Genomic DNA, 16401 nt, shown 5'->3' with positions numbered 1-16401 from the left:
CATCTGGTGAGCAAGATGTATGAGGCAGACGAAATTCCCTCAGACTTCAAGAAGAATATAATAATTCCAATCCCAGAAAAACGGGTTTTGACAGATGTGAAAATTACCGAACTATCAGTTTAATAAGCCACGGCTGCAAAATACTAACATGAATTCTTTACAGACGAATGGAAAAACTGGTAGATGCCGACCTCGGGGATGATCAGTTTGGGTTCCTTAGAAATGTTGGAACACATGAGGCAATACTGAACCTACGTCTTATCTTAGAAAATACATTAAGGAAAGGCAAACCTACGTTTCTGTCATTTGTACACTTAGAGAAAGCTTTTGCCAATGTTGACTAGAATACTCTCTTTCAAATTCTGAAGGTGGCAGGGGTAAAATACAGGGTGCGAAAGGCTATTTACAATTTGTACAAAACCCAGATGGCAGTTATAAGAGTCGAGGGGCTTGAATGGGAAGCAGTGGTTGTGAAGGGAGTGGGACAGGGTGGTAGCCTATCCCAGATGTTATTCAATTTGTAAATTGAGCAAGCAGTAAAGGAAATAAAAGAAAACTTCGGAGTAGGAATTAAAATACATGGAGAAGAAATAAAAACGTTGAGGTTCGCTAATGGCATTGTAATTCTGTCAGAGACAGCAAGGAACCAGGAAGAGCAGCTAAACGGAATGGACAGTGTCTTCAAAGGACGATATAAGATGAACATCAACAAAAGCAAAACGAGGAAAATGGAATGTAGTCGAATTAAATCGGGTGATGCTGAGGGAATTGGATTAGGAAATGAGACGCATAAAGTAGTATATGAGTTTTGCTGTTTGGGGAGGAAACAACCGATGATGGTCGAAGTAGAGAGGATATAAAATGTAGACTGGCAATGGGAAGGAAAGCAATTCTGAAGAAGAGAAATTTGTTAACATAGAGTACAGATTTAAGTGTCAGGAAGTCGTTTCTGAAAGTATTTGTATGGAGCGTAGCCATGTATGGAAGTGAAACATGGACGATATCTAGTTTGGACAAAAAGAGAATAGAAGCTTTCGAAATGTGGTGCTACAGAAGAATGCTGAAGATTAGATGGGTAGATCACATACCTAATGAGAAGGTATTGAATAGAGTTGGGAAGAACAGGAGTTTGTGGCACAACTTGACTAGAAGAAGGGATCGGTTGGTAGGACATGTTCTTAGGCATCAAGGGATCACTAGATTAGTATTGGAGGGCAGGGTGGAGGGTAAAAATCGTAGAGGGAGACCAAGAGATGTATACACTAAAAAGATTGAGGAGGATGTAGGTTGCACTAGGTACTGGGAGATGAAGAAGCTTGCACAAGATAGAGTAGCATGGAGAGCTGCAACAGACCAGTCTCTGGACTGAAGACCAATACAACAACAGTATTAAAGTCTAGAATCTTGTTATAGCTCTATTAGTTAATGGGTTTCATCAAGTATTATAATCAAAACTTTCTATTATTAGTGTAAAGATGCTTGACCTAGAACAAATAAGGACGTTTTCGTTCCAAATTTAGTTTTGAGAGGGAGCTAAATGGGGTCACAGAGTAACTTCAGTCTTTCTAAGTCTAATATTTAGAGCCTTCAATTTTTAGTAAAAACGCTGATCTTTACCAAAAGAATTTTCTGGTAAAGTTGAAAGCTGAAACAGTTGATTCTGACATAGATTTGCACATTCTGAACAATTTTTAGCTTCCTTGCTTTTTTATTTCCGGTCTCGTAAACTGACATACGGCATGGAGAGCGGTGCGCTGTCCACGTGCCTCTCCGTATACGCATCGAGTGACGCCTGTGGTCTGAGGGTGACACCGTGGCCGTTCGGAACCGTTGGGCATTCCGAGGCCTGCTCGGATAGAGTTTAGTTTAGTTTTAGTTTTGTTATTTAGCGCTATTTAGTTTTTGTTTAAAACGATGTATTTAGGGAAACATATTTATCTGATCACTCTGAGATTTAACAATTTGAACATTAACATGCTGAAACATATGTCGGCAAAGTTTGGAAAAGCTACTTTAATTTTTAATTTCATCCATAGATTATGACGCAATATTTGTACGGTACGCACAGACGTGTTATGGTGACGTGGCGCTAGTAGCATTGAACCGGTATAAGTCCCGTCACTTTCGCTCCCCTCTGTATCTCTCAAATGATAGAGCGCTTTTTTCGCCATACTATGTAACGCGAAACTCACCATTAGATATCACGAGAGGCAGACCAGTGTGCGTACAAGGTGGCTGGGAGTGTTGTGCTGTCACTAGAGAAGCAAGAACAGCAGAATGGGTCACTCAGGCAGCTAAGAGACTTCGAATGAGCTTATACGAAATTACGAAATTGCGGAGAAAGGGAAGGAATGGGTGGGAATTCATTACTTCCAGCCGCGCAGAGCATTATGGTAATATAGTGGTGAAAATTGAAAATCATTTGTAGAAAGTTCTTTCCAAGACGAACTTCCCTCACTATTGGTAAACATTTTAAGTATCGTCGTTTGTAATGTATCTACCTGTTTTGTGAAACATGCTATAGTCGATAGAAACACTTTTTCGTTCATAACGACTAACACTGAATTTCTTTGACAAGAGAGGTACATGTTAGGTAAACATACTTAGCTGTTAGGTTACGAGGTGATTAGGACTAAAATTCTGTGAAGCTGCAATAACTTTTTGTCGTCTCGGCTGTGCATCCTCTGAATTTTCAGTAAATAAATAAATGTCATGTGGCTAGGGTTTCCCGTCGGGTAGACCATTCGCCTTTTGCAAGTCTTTCGAGATGACGCCACGTGCCGATGGGGATGAAATGATGATGTCACTGATGGTGTTTTGTTTTCACTCATCGGTCTTCTGACTAGTTTAGTGATATCCGCAGCGAGTTCCTTTTTTGTGCCAACTCCTTCATCTCAGAGTAGCATTTGCGTCCAACGTCCTCCACGTAATTTCAACGTTATTCTGCAGCACTACATCGCAAAAGCTTACTTCACTTCTATTCCGGTTTTTCTTGAGTCCATGATTCACTATCACATTATACAGTCATCTAAACTTACATTCTTAGATATTTCTTACTCGAACTAAGACTTACGTACGATAGTAGTACCTTTTTATATGGTCAGAAATTTTCTCTTTGTCTGTGCTAGTCTGCTTTTTATGATCTCGCTGCTTCATACGTAACTTCGCTTCCGAGGTAGAAGAACTGCTTAACTTCGTTCATTTCATGGTCAACAACTTTTATTTTAAGTTTCTCGTTATTCTCATTCCTGCACACATTAGAGCACAGGTTTACTGGAAATTTCTTTCTTATTTTGTGCTACACTAACACCTCTCAAAATATTGAAAACAAAGAGCATCCAATAGAAGAAGCTTCTTTCACGTAATTGAAGTTGAAGAAGGGCTCATAGCGCTTAAGGTATGCATTTTAGAGTCAATATTTACTAGGCCATTTGTTTCGGATGATCATTCCTGTGATACCCACAAAGATTGCCTAAAGATTGACCATTGCCTCTGAGATGCCGTGTATGTTGTTATTTTCAGTAGCTTCGATGCATGATTTAACCTGATTTTGCGGCAGATCTCGCACTTATCTGCTCTTGCTATTGTCGGAAATGTGTAGGTGATGGTTTTACGAATGTCTGATGGGTTACCTCCAGTCTCATGCACTCTACACACCATTTCGAAAAGTAGTTCACACTTCCCCCAGTGCTTTTAGAAATTCCGAAAAAATGTGTTGTATACCTTTTGCGCTATTGATTCCTACTCTTCCAAACCCGTTTTAAGTTGTGATTATAATACTGGATTCTCTATGCCTTACATAATGACTCCCATTTCTCCATCTCAAAACCTCCACCTTCAACATATTCCTTCCATCTAACTGCTCACTCTCTCTCTCTCTCTCTCTCTCTCTCCCCTCTCTCCTCTTTGTTCGACAGTAAAGCACCCTTTGCAATATTAATGCTGCTGACTTATTTTTATTTTGGCTCTGAGCACTATGGGACTCAACTGCTGAGGTCATTAGTCCCCTAGAACTTAGAACTAGTTAAACCTAACTAACCTAAGGACATCACAAACATCCATGCCCGTGGCAGGATTCGAACCTACGACCGTAGCGGTCTTGCGGTTCCAGACTGCAGCGCCTTTAACCGCACGGCCACTTCGGCCGGCCACAGTTACTTACCATTGGCTTCTCTGCACTCCCTATTTTTCACCTATATGTGACTTTTGCAGCTGTATCCCTTTGTTTCCTTTACGGTTTCTTATTTTTGTTTTGTTTTTTACTTTCCTTCGTTGACCAGCCGAAGTATTTCTTGTGTTACCAAAAGTTTCTTCGTAGCACCTGTCTTGAACTTATGTTTGGCTATTTAACTCCTGTAACTTCCTTTTTTTAGAGATGTCCACTGCCGGCCGCGGTGGTCTCGCGGTTCTAGGCGCGCAGTCCGGAACCGCGCGACTGCTACGGTCGCAGGTTCGAATCCTGCCTCGGGCATGGATGTGTGTGATGTCCTTAGGTTAGTTAGGTTTAAGTAGTTCTAAGTTCTAGGGGACTGATGACCACAGCTGTTAAGTCCCATAGTGCTCAGAGCCATTTGAACCATTTTTAGAGATGTCCACTCTTCTTCTGCTGAACTGCCTACTGAAATATTCCTTATCGCAGTATCTACAGCCTTAGAGAACTTCAAATACATCTAATTGATTTTCAGTCGGTATGCCACTTGATTTTTCCGGACGTTTCTCTTGATTGAGGATTCAATGAGACATGTACGAATATGTTACGTTCACCACTAGATTTTCATGAGTAACTGTATGGTTCTGACTAATGATATTGCAAGGAGTAACATAGGAATTACCATTTCCGTTAACAACACTGTCATACTAAGTCTAAACAATCTGCCACATCACAAGCTATTGCGAGCCAAGAAATTGTTCTCCCATTCGGAAGCTTTTCTCGGAAAACGTGTGAGCCGAGACGACGGTCCCGGATTTAATCGACCGCTTTGAGCAATACAAGGGCCGGGAAAGACAATAAGAAGGCGTTCCCAAGGTTCTTGAGGCTTTAACAAAGAGGGATGTTTGAGAACAATCAAATGATAGCGGAGGAGCCGCTTCATTCTGTGTACAAGACACACATAAGTATCCTCCCCTTATTTACATCGACCTCGGTCAGTACAGATGACGTTCTACTAGATTCTCAATTCCTGAATGGCAGAAGTGACCGTTATTCAAGAATTTTAATGAGCTTTCTATGGTGGTAACACAATAAACATACGAAACATTTTCAGTCGGTGGTGCGGACGGTATGGTGCCAGACAGAAGACGACTGCTAGCCGTCTAGCCTAATGAACGAATGCTTTGAAGTTGCGTTATCTTGGTCCTAATGCTTTCTCTAGGCTCACATGATGGACTGCAAGTGAAAAACCATTCAACGTATTTTCTAAATTTGTTCACTTGAAACCAGTGTCTGTCTTAGGGTCACCCACAGGGACTATCTTAATTGGGACCAAAGCTGACCTCAACTTGAAGATTAGTTTGAACACTGCAGTGTTTTACTCGTCAAGTACTTATTGGACATCCTGTTACCTCCAAAACCTGGAACTGATTTAATCAGCTACTTTACAAATGCCTACAGTTTAGCGTTTACTCCGAACAACGGAGCGGCTTAACATTTTTCATATTAGAAAATGATCACCAGCGATGATACTAGCAGTACGTAACAAGAAAATACTAGGAGTGACTACCGACTGACGCCAAATCCTATTGGTGGTCTTATTAACGTGCCTAGTTGAGATGCGAGCTAATTTCCCAAGAACTTAGATAGTGACTAGTTCAGCTACAATGGACAGCCTAGTTGCACCAAATCCGGAACTCGAACCCATGTCTCCTGTCCACTACGTAGATGATCTGACTACAACGCCGACCCGGGACAGTGACTTTGCACAAATTCAGAGACCACCCTAGCACACTTCCCCCCCCCCCCCCCCCCCCCAATTCAAATTCCAATTGGCGCCTCAGCCCACTTCGTATCCCCTCTAAACTCGCACAGGATTCATCGCTCCAATCTGCATAAATGCATCATAGATGTTTGAGACTTGAAAATGTCTCTGGAACCATATGGTTTGAATTTATCAAAGCAATTGTGCTTGGGTTTAAGGCAGGATCCCTCGTTTCGTTCGAGGCTGAGGTGCTGTTCCTATACAGTTGGGGAGCCATTACAATGCTGTTCGAGTTTAGGGAGAAAAAAGTGGGCTGAGGCACGAATGCGAATATGGATTGAGGAGGAAGGTGTGAGGGGTGGGGCGGGGGGGGCGTAGTGGTAAGCCCTTTTGCCTAGAGAGCAGGACATCCGGGCTTGAAACTCGGTCTTGGTACAAATATATTTCGTCTCTTTGGTCTGCATATATACATCATAAATCTTTGAGACATGCCAAGGTCGTTGAAACCATATAATTTCGTTCGATCAATTCAGTATATTATCCATCTGTGTGATCTCGAATCCCTATTTTCTGGTAGAAATGCGCGGGGACGAAAACGACACTTATTTGTTCGTCAGCCGTTAAAGATAGGTATGACATTTTCTAACAGGTGATTACAAGAGGGTTTTCTTACGTTTTGAGCAAATGAGTGAGTACTTCCAGCACCATTGCCTTTTTGTATGGCCATACGGCGCCATTAGCTAGTCGTTATACGTCTGTGACTAAGACTGAGAATTTTCTCTGGTGGAAGACTGGCAGATATTGTTTTCCACATGCTTTTAAAAAGTTGTTATGATTCTTTTACTCTCGTCTATATAGAAGTGTAACACACTTTCATTGTAACCTACTTAAGGCGCACAAATTGCAGATCTTATTCGGAATGAATATAATTCAATAATGTTAGAGGGGGCTATTAATTAGTGTGTAGCTTCAGTGTGTTCTAAATATGAAAATGTGTGGAGAAGGCCACAATTACTTACACTATATTTAACCTGTATGCCTGTCTTATATGTCACCAGCACAATATTATTGTCAAGAAAATCCAGGCATTTGTGATTTTTCTGCTAGAGTTGCTACAGATATATTTGTAATAAGGCTGTTCCGAAAAGAAGGTACTTGTATTTGTACAGTCCAAAACATTTGTTAGCTACTAAACTGTATTTCTGAGCCTTCTGTAACGGAAGTTGCTACTATGAACGTGACGTATTTCACTTAGGGAGATACTGTCCTTCCTGTCTCAGTGTGTTCTCTTTCTCTGGTGCCTGCTCTCCCGGTCCATGATGCCTTGCTGGACGTTGTCCCCTTCCCTCTTTGAACACTATTCAGTTAATTTACAACCGTTATGGCCATGATATTTCTTCCACTTCCTCGGGTCCAGAGACCAGATAAATATCTGCTTCTGGCTCTGCATTTAAAGAATATTTAAAATATCCGTAGACACAAAGTGAATATGACTTTTTAATTATAACTTGGATGGAGGGGGGTGGGGGGGGGGGGGGGTACTGAAGGAGAGGTACTGGCGAATCGCGCAGTCGTCCAACCTAATAAATATATAGGACAAATACTAAGTTACAAAGTGTCATACCCTAGAAAATAGTATGTTAATGCTATAGACAATCTAGTAAATCGTAATATGAAGCATTCCAGTTCGATTTTCGATGTTTTTAGAAGGGTCTACTGAATTGGTCGAGTGTGGAAAAACTGGATGTAGTTCAGTTTTGTGATATTTTACGGGGCTGCGTATCCCATTGCCTCTCGAGGCCTGATCGAAAATGTGACAGATGCTCTTTGCGCAAGTACTTCAGAACATTACTGTGAAGTAGCTTCTGAGACTATAGTCCCAGAAAACGTGTATGTAGAAAGTAGGCTTTCAGTAACCTGTTGGCAACTCTTAGTAGCTTAGCTGTTAAGGGAATGTGGTTTAAGAATAGCCTAGAAGATTTATTTGTGACCAATTGCGACGATGGATTTATTAACTGAAACAAATGATGTATTAAGCAGGAAAAATGCCATTTAACTAGAGATTAACGTTGTCTCTGATGCTGAACTTGCTTAGGGGAATAGCACTGTTTTTCTGCATTTTTGGCTTCAGAAGAAGTTGTGCAGTATAATATTGTGCATTTATGTTATTGTATTAAATTTTTACTATTTAGTAAATGGCAATAAATTTAAATTTTTTTTGTTATTCCGCATTCTTCAGGAACAGTTCATTAAGGACATGTGTAAGGTGCTTCAGTATGCTTACACTTGCGTAAAAATGTACTGCACATTTCTATTTCACTGAAACCTTCCATATTCTCGAGGACGTAGCCGGAGGTTTCGAGAGCAGACAGTACACCTAAGCCATTAATTTGGAAGTGATTGCCATTAACACACACGTGTGAACGAGAAGACAGAGATCTGTGGTCTGGAATGCTATTCACCCGCTCTTGGTAGCCTGAGGGAGCAATTACTAGAGTCAAATTGTAGCACAAATATGTGAAAGACGAGTAACCCGAATTCCTGCTCGGATGTTATAAAATGATTCACCTTTCTTTTGAAATTAGGTTTCCACACAGGACAGCAACCACAAGAAGTCGCAAATGTAACTTTCTTGAAGCTCTCAGCTACAATTGTTTCTTTCTTGTCCCATACATATGTCGTACCTGTGGAAGAATCACACGCGCTGTATGTAATCGATTAAGGGCTAACCAATAACTCTCAATGGCACTCAAAGTTGGACCACAATTGAAACTTACTAATAGGCAACTGTCAATAACACATGAATGGTGTCTGATGTATGACTGTCGTTGGGTGAGAGTTATTTATACTCATTTAAACTTCCCTTTACACTGGTTGCTTATGTCTTGCAGTGTACATATGGATCTTTTTTAATAATATTTACAAATTAGTGAACGAAATAGATTGAGACCGTCCATCATTCTACGTAAGTTTGCGAAGCGCACTGCTGGAAGCAGCTTTCTAAACATATTCAACAAAGTGATTACCGTGCTCTTTGTGATTTATCAGTGAAAGTGTCCCACTTCTATCTCATGAGATGTAACCGTGTACGTAGAAATACTATGTAGTTAATAGATACGTCTGTTACATATTGATGACAGAACTCTAAGCTTACGAAGGTTTCTAATTAATTTTATACCGTGAATTACATGTGTCACTGCTCTTAAATTGTTAAAGTTTACCAACAAGTGTCAGTCAAAAAGCACTGTTATCAAAATTTGTAAGTGCTGCATTTTTATTGTCAATGTGCGAAAATACAATCTCTGTTATGAGTCATTTAATATTAGGTAAACATTTTGGTTATTGAACGTGGTACTGCGCGTAACTGAGGCTATATGGCTTTATTATGAGTGAATACCTCTATGCAATGTGAAGTTAATTTCAGTCAATGCTCACATAAATCCTTCAGTAGCTATATCTGTTTCTACTATTCATTTTGAATATCTCATATAAGGGGTGAATCAAAAGTCACGTCCCATAGGGAGAAGTCTACACTGGTGATTCAATAGTCATGGCCCATGCGAAAAATTGGTATTCAGGATATACAGGGGCGATCAATCGATGCAAGGCGCTAAAATGCATACTTCAAGACCTAGGAGGACTGCTTCATCTTCTATGCTGCACCACAAAACTCTAAACTCTTTGCTTTCCATATTTTTGGAGGAGACAGAGTGGATCAAAAGAAGGAAAAAGTGCCAGTGAAATAGGCTATAAAATACACACCTTAAGAACTATGATTACTTCTTCTGTAGGATAGATGCGTTTCACGGAAGCGATGAATAACAACTCATAAGCAATGAAACATGTAATCCATTTCATAAAATAAATTTGAAACTTTAGCGTTGGTCACTCTCATTAATCAGTAAAAGACAAAGCTTATTAATCAGTATATCTATTTAGACACTGTCTGTAGCTATGGAATTGTTGTGGGTGGCGCGGAGGAGGCGGAATGAAAGGGGGGGGGGCTTATGCAGTGACAAACTGCAGTAACAAACCATTAGAACAATAATTAAAAGCAGTAACCGAGCTCCCTGTAAAGATTTTATTAAACGGCTGGGGATGCCTGCTACATCATTTGAGAATATCAACAAATCCATTATGCACATCGAAAAGAGCATCAGCATAATGTCACAAACAGCAACACTCTTAGTCATCAGACAACAGCCAGACTAAACTTACATTTACCGTGAATAAGCGAACGAGAAACACAAAACAGCGTTTTCTACGAGGGGATAAGATGTAGACTCAATTTCTCTATGTGATTAAGGCGATAGCTAAAATGTAAATATTTAAAAAGTGAGCTGAAGTATACCTCTTAAACAATTTATATCGCAAAATCAGAGTCTACTTACATAACAGAGTGGAGAATAATAAAAATTAACATCATTTAATAATAAATAACTGTCGTTCTACAGCAAATGCTAACAGTTTAATGAATTTTACCGTAAAGTCCTATGCCCAGGACGTAATATGGGTAACTCATAAATTTTCTTGAGCTTAAATTCTCTTTTTGAAGAAATAACTCAGCTCTTAAGAAACGGGTCGAGGGGACACTCTTCATGCCAGTCCAAAACAAACCGTATCAAAATTAAAATCACAACGTGGTAACTAAGACCTGCGTTATATTACTGTATGCATGAATTACTTAATTTTTTAGAAATTGTTTCCTTTTTCACTTAAGATGACATCTGGTATCTTTTTGTAAGTTATCTAAGAATGAATAAACAACCAAGTGACTAAGAAGCACAGGTACATAACTCAGCAGAAGCCCCCTAATATGTCAAAACGAATACTGCATAACATTGCGATGCACAATTTTAAATTAATTTAAAAAGGTAACTGAAAGGTAACGGGGCGAAAATCCTTACGTACACACACACACACACACACACACACACACACACACACACACACACTGTTTAACATATACTTAAACGCTTCTTCTGCCACTCCATGACGTCGCGAGCGCTACATCCGTTACCACAAATGCCACCGTGATTTTTCCTTCTCTGGTTAACGATCATGCTCTCGGTGACCTCAGTGGTTGGCAGGGGGTTCCCTTATATCTTTGAAAAATATTAAGCTGTTTTACGATTTCTTTGTTGATCTCGACCTGTCCTCTATATGCATTGCTATTGATTAAAAGACATCTTTATGTATGATATCACTTTCGCTTTATTTACCACTAGGAAAGAATCCTTTTTCTTTAATATTATTACCATTCCGCAGCAAATATTTATCCATTCACAAGCTTGGCTTCTGTTCTTCAACACCACCTCTTCTCCATTGCTCCTACGGCCTGCTTACCATATACTCTGAGGTGATAAAAGTCTTGGGATAGCGATATACACAGGTACAGGTGGCGGTAGTAACGCTTACACAAGGTATAAAAGGGCAGCACATTTGCATAGCTGTTATTTGTAAACAGGTGATTCATGTGAACGTTTCCTACCTGATTATTCCAGCATGACGTGTGTTAACAGACTTTGAATTGGAATCGTAGATGGAGCTAGACGCATAAGACATTCCATTTCGAAATCATTGACCAGTTTAGTATTCCGCGATCCACAGTGTCAAGAGTGTGCCGAGAATACCATACTTCAGACATTACTCTCACCAAGAACAACGCGATGGCCGACTGCGTTCACCTAATGACCGAGACCAGCGGCGTTTGCATAGATTCGTCATTTGCTAACATAAAAGCAATACTACGTGATACTATCGCAGAAATCAATGTGGGATGTACGACGGACTTATCCGTAAGGAAAGCGCGGCGAAATTTGGCATTAATGGGCTACGACAGCAAACGACCAAAGCGAGTGTCTTTGGGAATAGCACGACACCTCCTGGGCTAGTGACCATAATGGTTGTAGGCTAGGCTACTAGAAAACCACGGCCTCGTCAGTTGAGTCCAGATTTAAGTTGATCCCGTTGAAGCAATGGACCCTAGTTGTCAACAATGTATTGTACAAGCTGGTGTGGGCTCCATAATGGTGTGCACTGTGTCTGTTTGGAGCCGACCAATGTGGCCGAGCGGTTCTAGGCGCTCCAGTTTGGAACCGCGCGACCACTACGGTCGCAGGTTCGAATCCTGCCTCGTGCATGGATGTGTGTGATGTCCTTAGGTTAGTTAGGTTTAAGTAGTTCTAAGTTCTGGGGACTGATGACCTCAGATGTTAAGTCCCATAGTGCTCAGAGCCATTTGAACCATTTGTGTCTGTTTGAGATGTACTGGGTCCTCTGATCCACCTGATCCGATCGTTGACACGAAATGGTCATGTTCGGCTACCTGGAGACCATTTTCAGCCATTCGTGGACTTCATGTTCCCAAACAATGAAGCATTTTTTATGGATGACAATGTCCTATGTCAGTGGGTCACAGTTGTTCGCGATCGGTTAGAAGAATATTCTGGATAAGTCGAGCGAATGATTTGGGCAACCAGATCGCCCGATATAAATCCCACTGAAAATTATTGTCACATAACCGAGAGGTCAGTTCCCGCACAGAATCCTGCACCGGCAACACTTTCGCAATTATTGTTGGCTTTAGAGGTATTTCTGCAGGCTGCGAATGACTTGTTGTGTCCACGTCACATGAAGCTGCTGCACTACCCCAGGAAATAGAGGTCCGACCGACATTAGGAGGTATCCCACGGCTTTTGGCATCTCAGTGTACAAGGCAAGACTCTCGCACACCAGAGATTTCTACTGCTGGAGTGAGCGTGCCTCAGAATGAGCTACAGTGTCACTGGTCTCTTCCCGAAATTGAGCTCCAAAGAGCTCCAAAAGCAACGCACTCCCCCCTGTGAGCAGCGAGTGAGGCGTGGTGTTTGCCCTAGGCGTGAGCAGCCGCGCCTGTGGACCAGCGTGCTGCTGGCGGCGCTGTCCATGCTGGCCAAGGAGACGGGCGTGGCCGCCCTGCTAGTCAACCTGCTCTTCGACGCCTACCGCTCCTGGAGCTCCCTCAAGAAGTAAGTACCCCGACTATCTTCAAACTCTCTAGAGCACTAGCATTGGCCTACTGAATTGTCCCGTGAAACGTAAAATTTTCTAGTAGCATTCTTGAGAACGTTTGCTTTGACCAACTTATCTTACAGTCAACCAGCACTCCTTAAGATTTTTGTAGCCATCCTCAATAGTCATTTTTAATAATTGTGCAAACTTCTTCATGTATACTTCATTGTCAATTATAATATGCGTCGTATATATTAATGAAATACTTTAGTGAATATAAAATATTGTAAGTTGCCAGACCGCCTCACGATGCACTAGAAAGTTTTTTTCAAATGGAGACGTTTCGACTCCTCTGCGGGGTTCATCTTCAGGACTTCTCTGGTGTCCCGAGTAATCTGAACTCCATCGAACATCAATGTTCCGTCCATAAGCAGAACGCTTTATATCTTCAGGGTAACATACGTTGACCTTCCACATGTTCTGTTAAAGCCCTGGAACCGGAGGCTCCTGAAGAAGATGCCGACAGAGGGGTGTGAAACGTCGATAGCTAAAGATGAAATATTTAGAAAGTAACATGACGCGGCCTAATAACCTATACAATTTTACCTCCAGAGACAACAGTTACTGAAATCGGGCGACTTAAATAAAGTGTTTTATTATTTGTTTCCTGTTCTGGCTTTAACCGTCTACAGAAGCGGTTATTGTCCATAATATCGATGTGAAGAAAGCAATTCAGCTCAGGTTAGGTATTGCTAGTGTACCTCATTATTGTACGTACCTTTTCTCAGAACACTAATCGAATCTGAAGATGGATTGAGTACAAATGGGTAACTAAGCTATTTTGACCAAGGAGTTTACTACAAATAATCCTTCCATATCTCACAAGACATTATGTCAATCATTATTTTCACAGTTTAAAATTTCAGCTGGACCCTGTAAATGTGTCATGGTCCTTGTAGGGTGTAATAGCGTTTATAACACCCTTTCATCTGAAGAGGTTTTCTTCCTTTCATTTGATAATCAATTTAACTTCCAATAATCATCTTCGGGTACGGTTACGCAACAAACGAAAGAGTACATAATAATGGTAGGTCGTGTACCATGATTATAAATTATTAGAAATAGTATCTACATACAACGTGAAAAAACTACGACACGAGTACAATAAAATCGTTGTAGAGCAACATAACTATGTTAACAAATAATAAATATTATAATATTTTGTCTAGATAAAAGAGTCATAACAGAACACATGATGAAAAAGGTTAAAGACTCTGTGTGAGCGGTGTCAGCATCGGCACACTGTGTTTGCAGCTACGGCACAAGCAACGGCAAAAGATTTGCTGCTGAGGTGTCTCTGTCTGCATACACAGTTTACTAACGCATATATGACTTTTAGGAAGAAACAGTTATGCAAAGGGGTTTAACAAATTAACCGTAAGTGAAGAGTTCAGTAAAAAACTGAATTGCCCAATAAAACTGACCTATATGGTGGCGATCAAAGGCTGGTATAGAAGATACATTTAGTCTTAGAGCGTGCTAGTCTGAGTTCCCAAGAGTCACAATAAGAGTTGTCCCAATTGAATATGTGCAGTATATGCGGCTCAATTTTTCCGACTGGGAGTAACGTTTGGCGTCACTGTACACACAATAGCCTTGCAGTCTGTTACAAGCAGGCGCGTTGCTAAAACGTAACCGCGCAGTTAACCGACTACACAAGTGTGACGATTACTGATGTAACTCTCATGGGCATGGCCTATAGGAGATTATACCACGATTTCGTGCCTGATAGGTTAACAGTGTCCCTGGTCGACCTTCAACAAGAATTCAGAAATAATGTTCCCACACTTGTAAAATGCTGCATGTGATGACCATCACGTTTGACGATCGGACTTACCGTAGCGTACGCAGTTCCGCAAAGGGAGATTTGCAGTCTGATAAGTGTCAAATTTCCGCTGATTTAAATGTGCGACATCGGAAATACGTTATATCAGGACTCGACAGAAGCAAATGTGTTCCATGGTCTTTGGTAGCTACGAATTATTCTGCCGCCACTCACTGTACAATTATTGTACATTGCTTGACACTTTTAAAGGATAAATTGACACTTCCTAAGGAACGTGGACGTATTGAGCACAAAAAGGCAGTGCGAGAACGCCTTCTATGCACTCGACAGTTCACGGAGTACGGTGTTTGGCTCAAGTTGTTGTGGAGCTGATTAGTGGGACATTCCGTGTGGTACGACAACATGTCTGCAGGACATCATTTTGAGTACATACGACCTTGGGAAAACTGCTGGATGGCTCGAAGCCGATCGAACCGCTGGACGGCTCGAAGGCGGTCGAAGCGTCGCTGCTGTGGCCGCTGTAACGGGTATGTCATAAAGTGTCACCTCGTGAATATAAAAGACTGTTGAAGGCGGAAATCCCATGCGAAAGCATGCCGATGGTCGTAGGTGATCGATACGTAGACTTAGTGGCGAAAAGGAGAATACGTCCAAGGTAGATCGCAGCACACCTTTCAGACACTACCGGTACATGTTTCTATGCCAGAACATTTTTTTGAGGATTAAATCAGGCTGGTTTGCGCGGTCGGAAAATTGCTACAGGCACCCCTCTTCCACTACGCCATCGTCGAGAAAGAGTTCGTTGGTGTAGGGAGCATGTCGGTTGGGGCCACCAACAGTGGAACAGTGGTCCAGTGTGTTCTCCGACGAGCCTCATTCACACTGTGGCAAGTTATTTTGGCCAGCAATTTGTGTGGCTAGAGACGGGAAGAAGTTACACACAACAGAACGCTCATGAAATTCATCGGTCTAAGCGTTATCGTGTGATCAGGCATTACGCGCAATGGCAAAAGATCGCTGCATACCTCAGAGTGAGGCTTCGTCACAACACAGCGGATTGCAGCGAAATCATTCTGAATCATTTTCCTCTGCTTAGGGTTGCGGTACGTCCCGACTTTCTGTTTGTGAACAACAATGCCCACTCTCAAAGCACCGCTGAGCTGTCGGACGCACTGGAAAGTGAAAATATCGAATGAATGGAACGGCATGTATACTTCCTGGAACTATACCCTACGGAGCATGTCTGGGATGCTCTTGGCAGACGTCTCTCTCAACGAACTCCCCCTCCATGAACAGTGAAGGAACTGAAAATTGTCTTATGAGGGCCGTGGGACAACATCCCCCAAGGACATCATCACAGTTTAGCAGGTAGCTGAATAACAGGTGCAAAACGTGCATTAGTGCCCAAGGAGGGCATTTCCTTACTGACAGTATGATATCGACCTTAATACTGGGAGTGTCACCTGAGTCAAACATGAAATGGCTATGTCTGTTATCCTGCTTTCACATGTGGCGAAATTTGTACCAATTTGTTATATACCACGCCACCTCCATTTTGTATACACCGTGTCCCATATTGTCCACCATCCTGTCCTTGTCAAATGTCAAGCAGTGTATTTTCATCGTAACGATGCGTCTTTCACGAAT

General features: G+C 41.5%; 1 protein-coding gene across 1 annotated transcript in view; it reads left to right on the top strand.

The window, feature by feature from the left end:
- Positions 1-16401, top strand: part of LOC124622915 (protein O-mannosyl-transferase TMTC1-like) — a 675090-nt gene that overhangs the window by 433855 nt on the left and 224834 nt on the right. The window contains exon 6 of the mRNA XM_047148705.1: positions 12794-12925. Within this exon, the coding sequence (XP_047004661.1) occupies positions 12794-12925 (132 nt within the window). The remainder of the gene's footprint in view (positions 1-12793; positions 12926-16401) is intronic.

This window comes from Schistocerca americana, chromosome 7 (genome assembly GCF_021461395.2).
Source record: "Schistocerca americana isolate TAMUIC-IGC-003095 chromosome 7, iqSchAmer2.1, whole genome shotgun sequence".
Taxonomy (NCBI): Eukaryota; Metazoa; Arthropoda; class Insecta; order Orthoptera; family Acrididae; genus Schistocerca; species Schistocerca americana.
The sequence above is the reverse complement of the archived record's forward strand: the minus strand, read 5'-3'. Positions and strand labels throughout refer to the sequence as shown.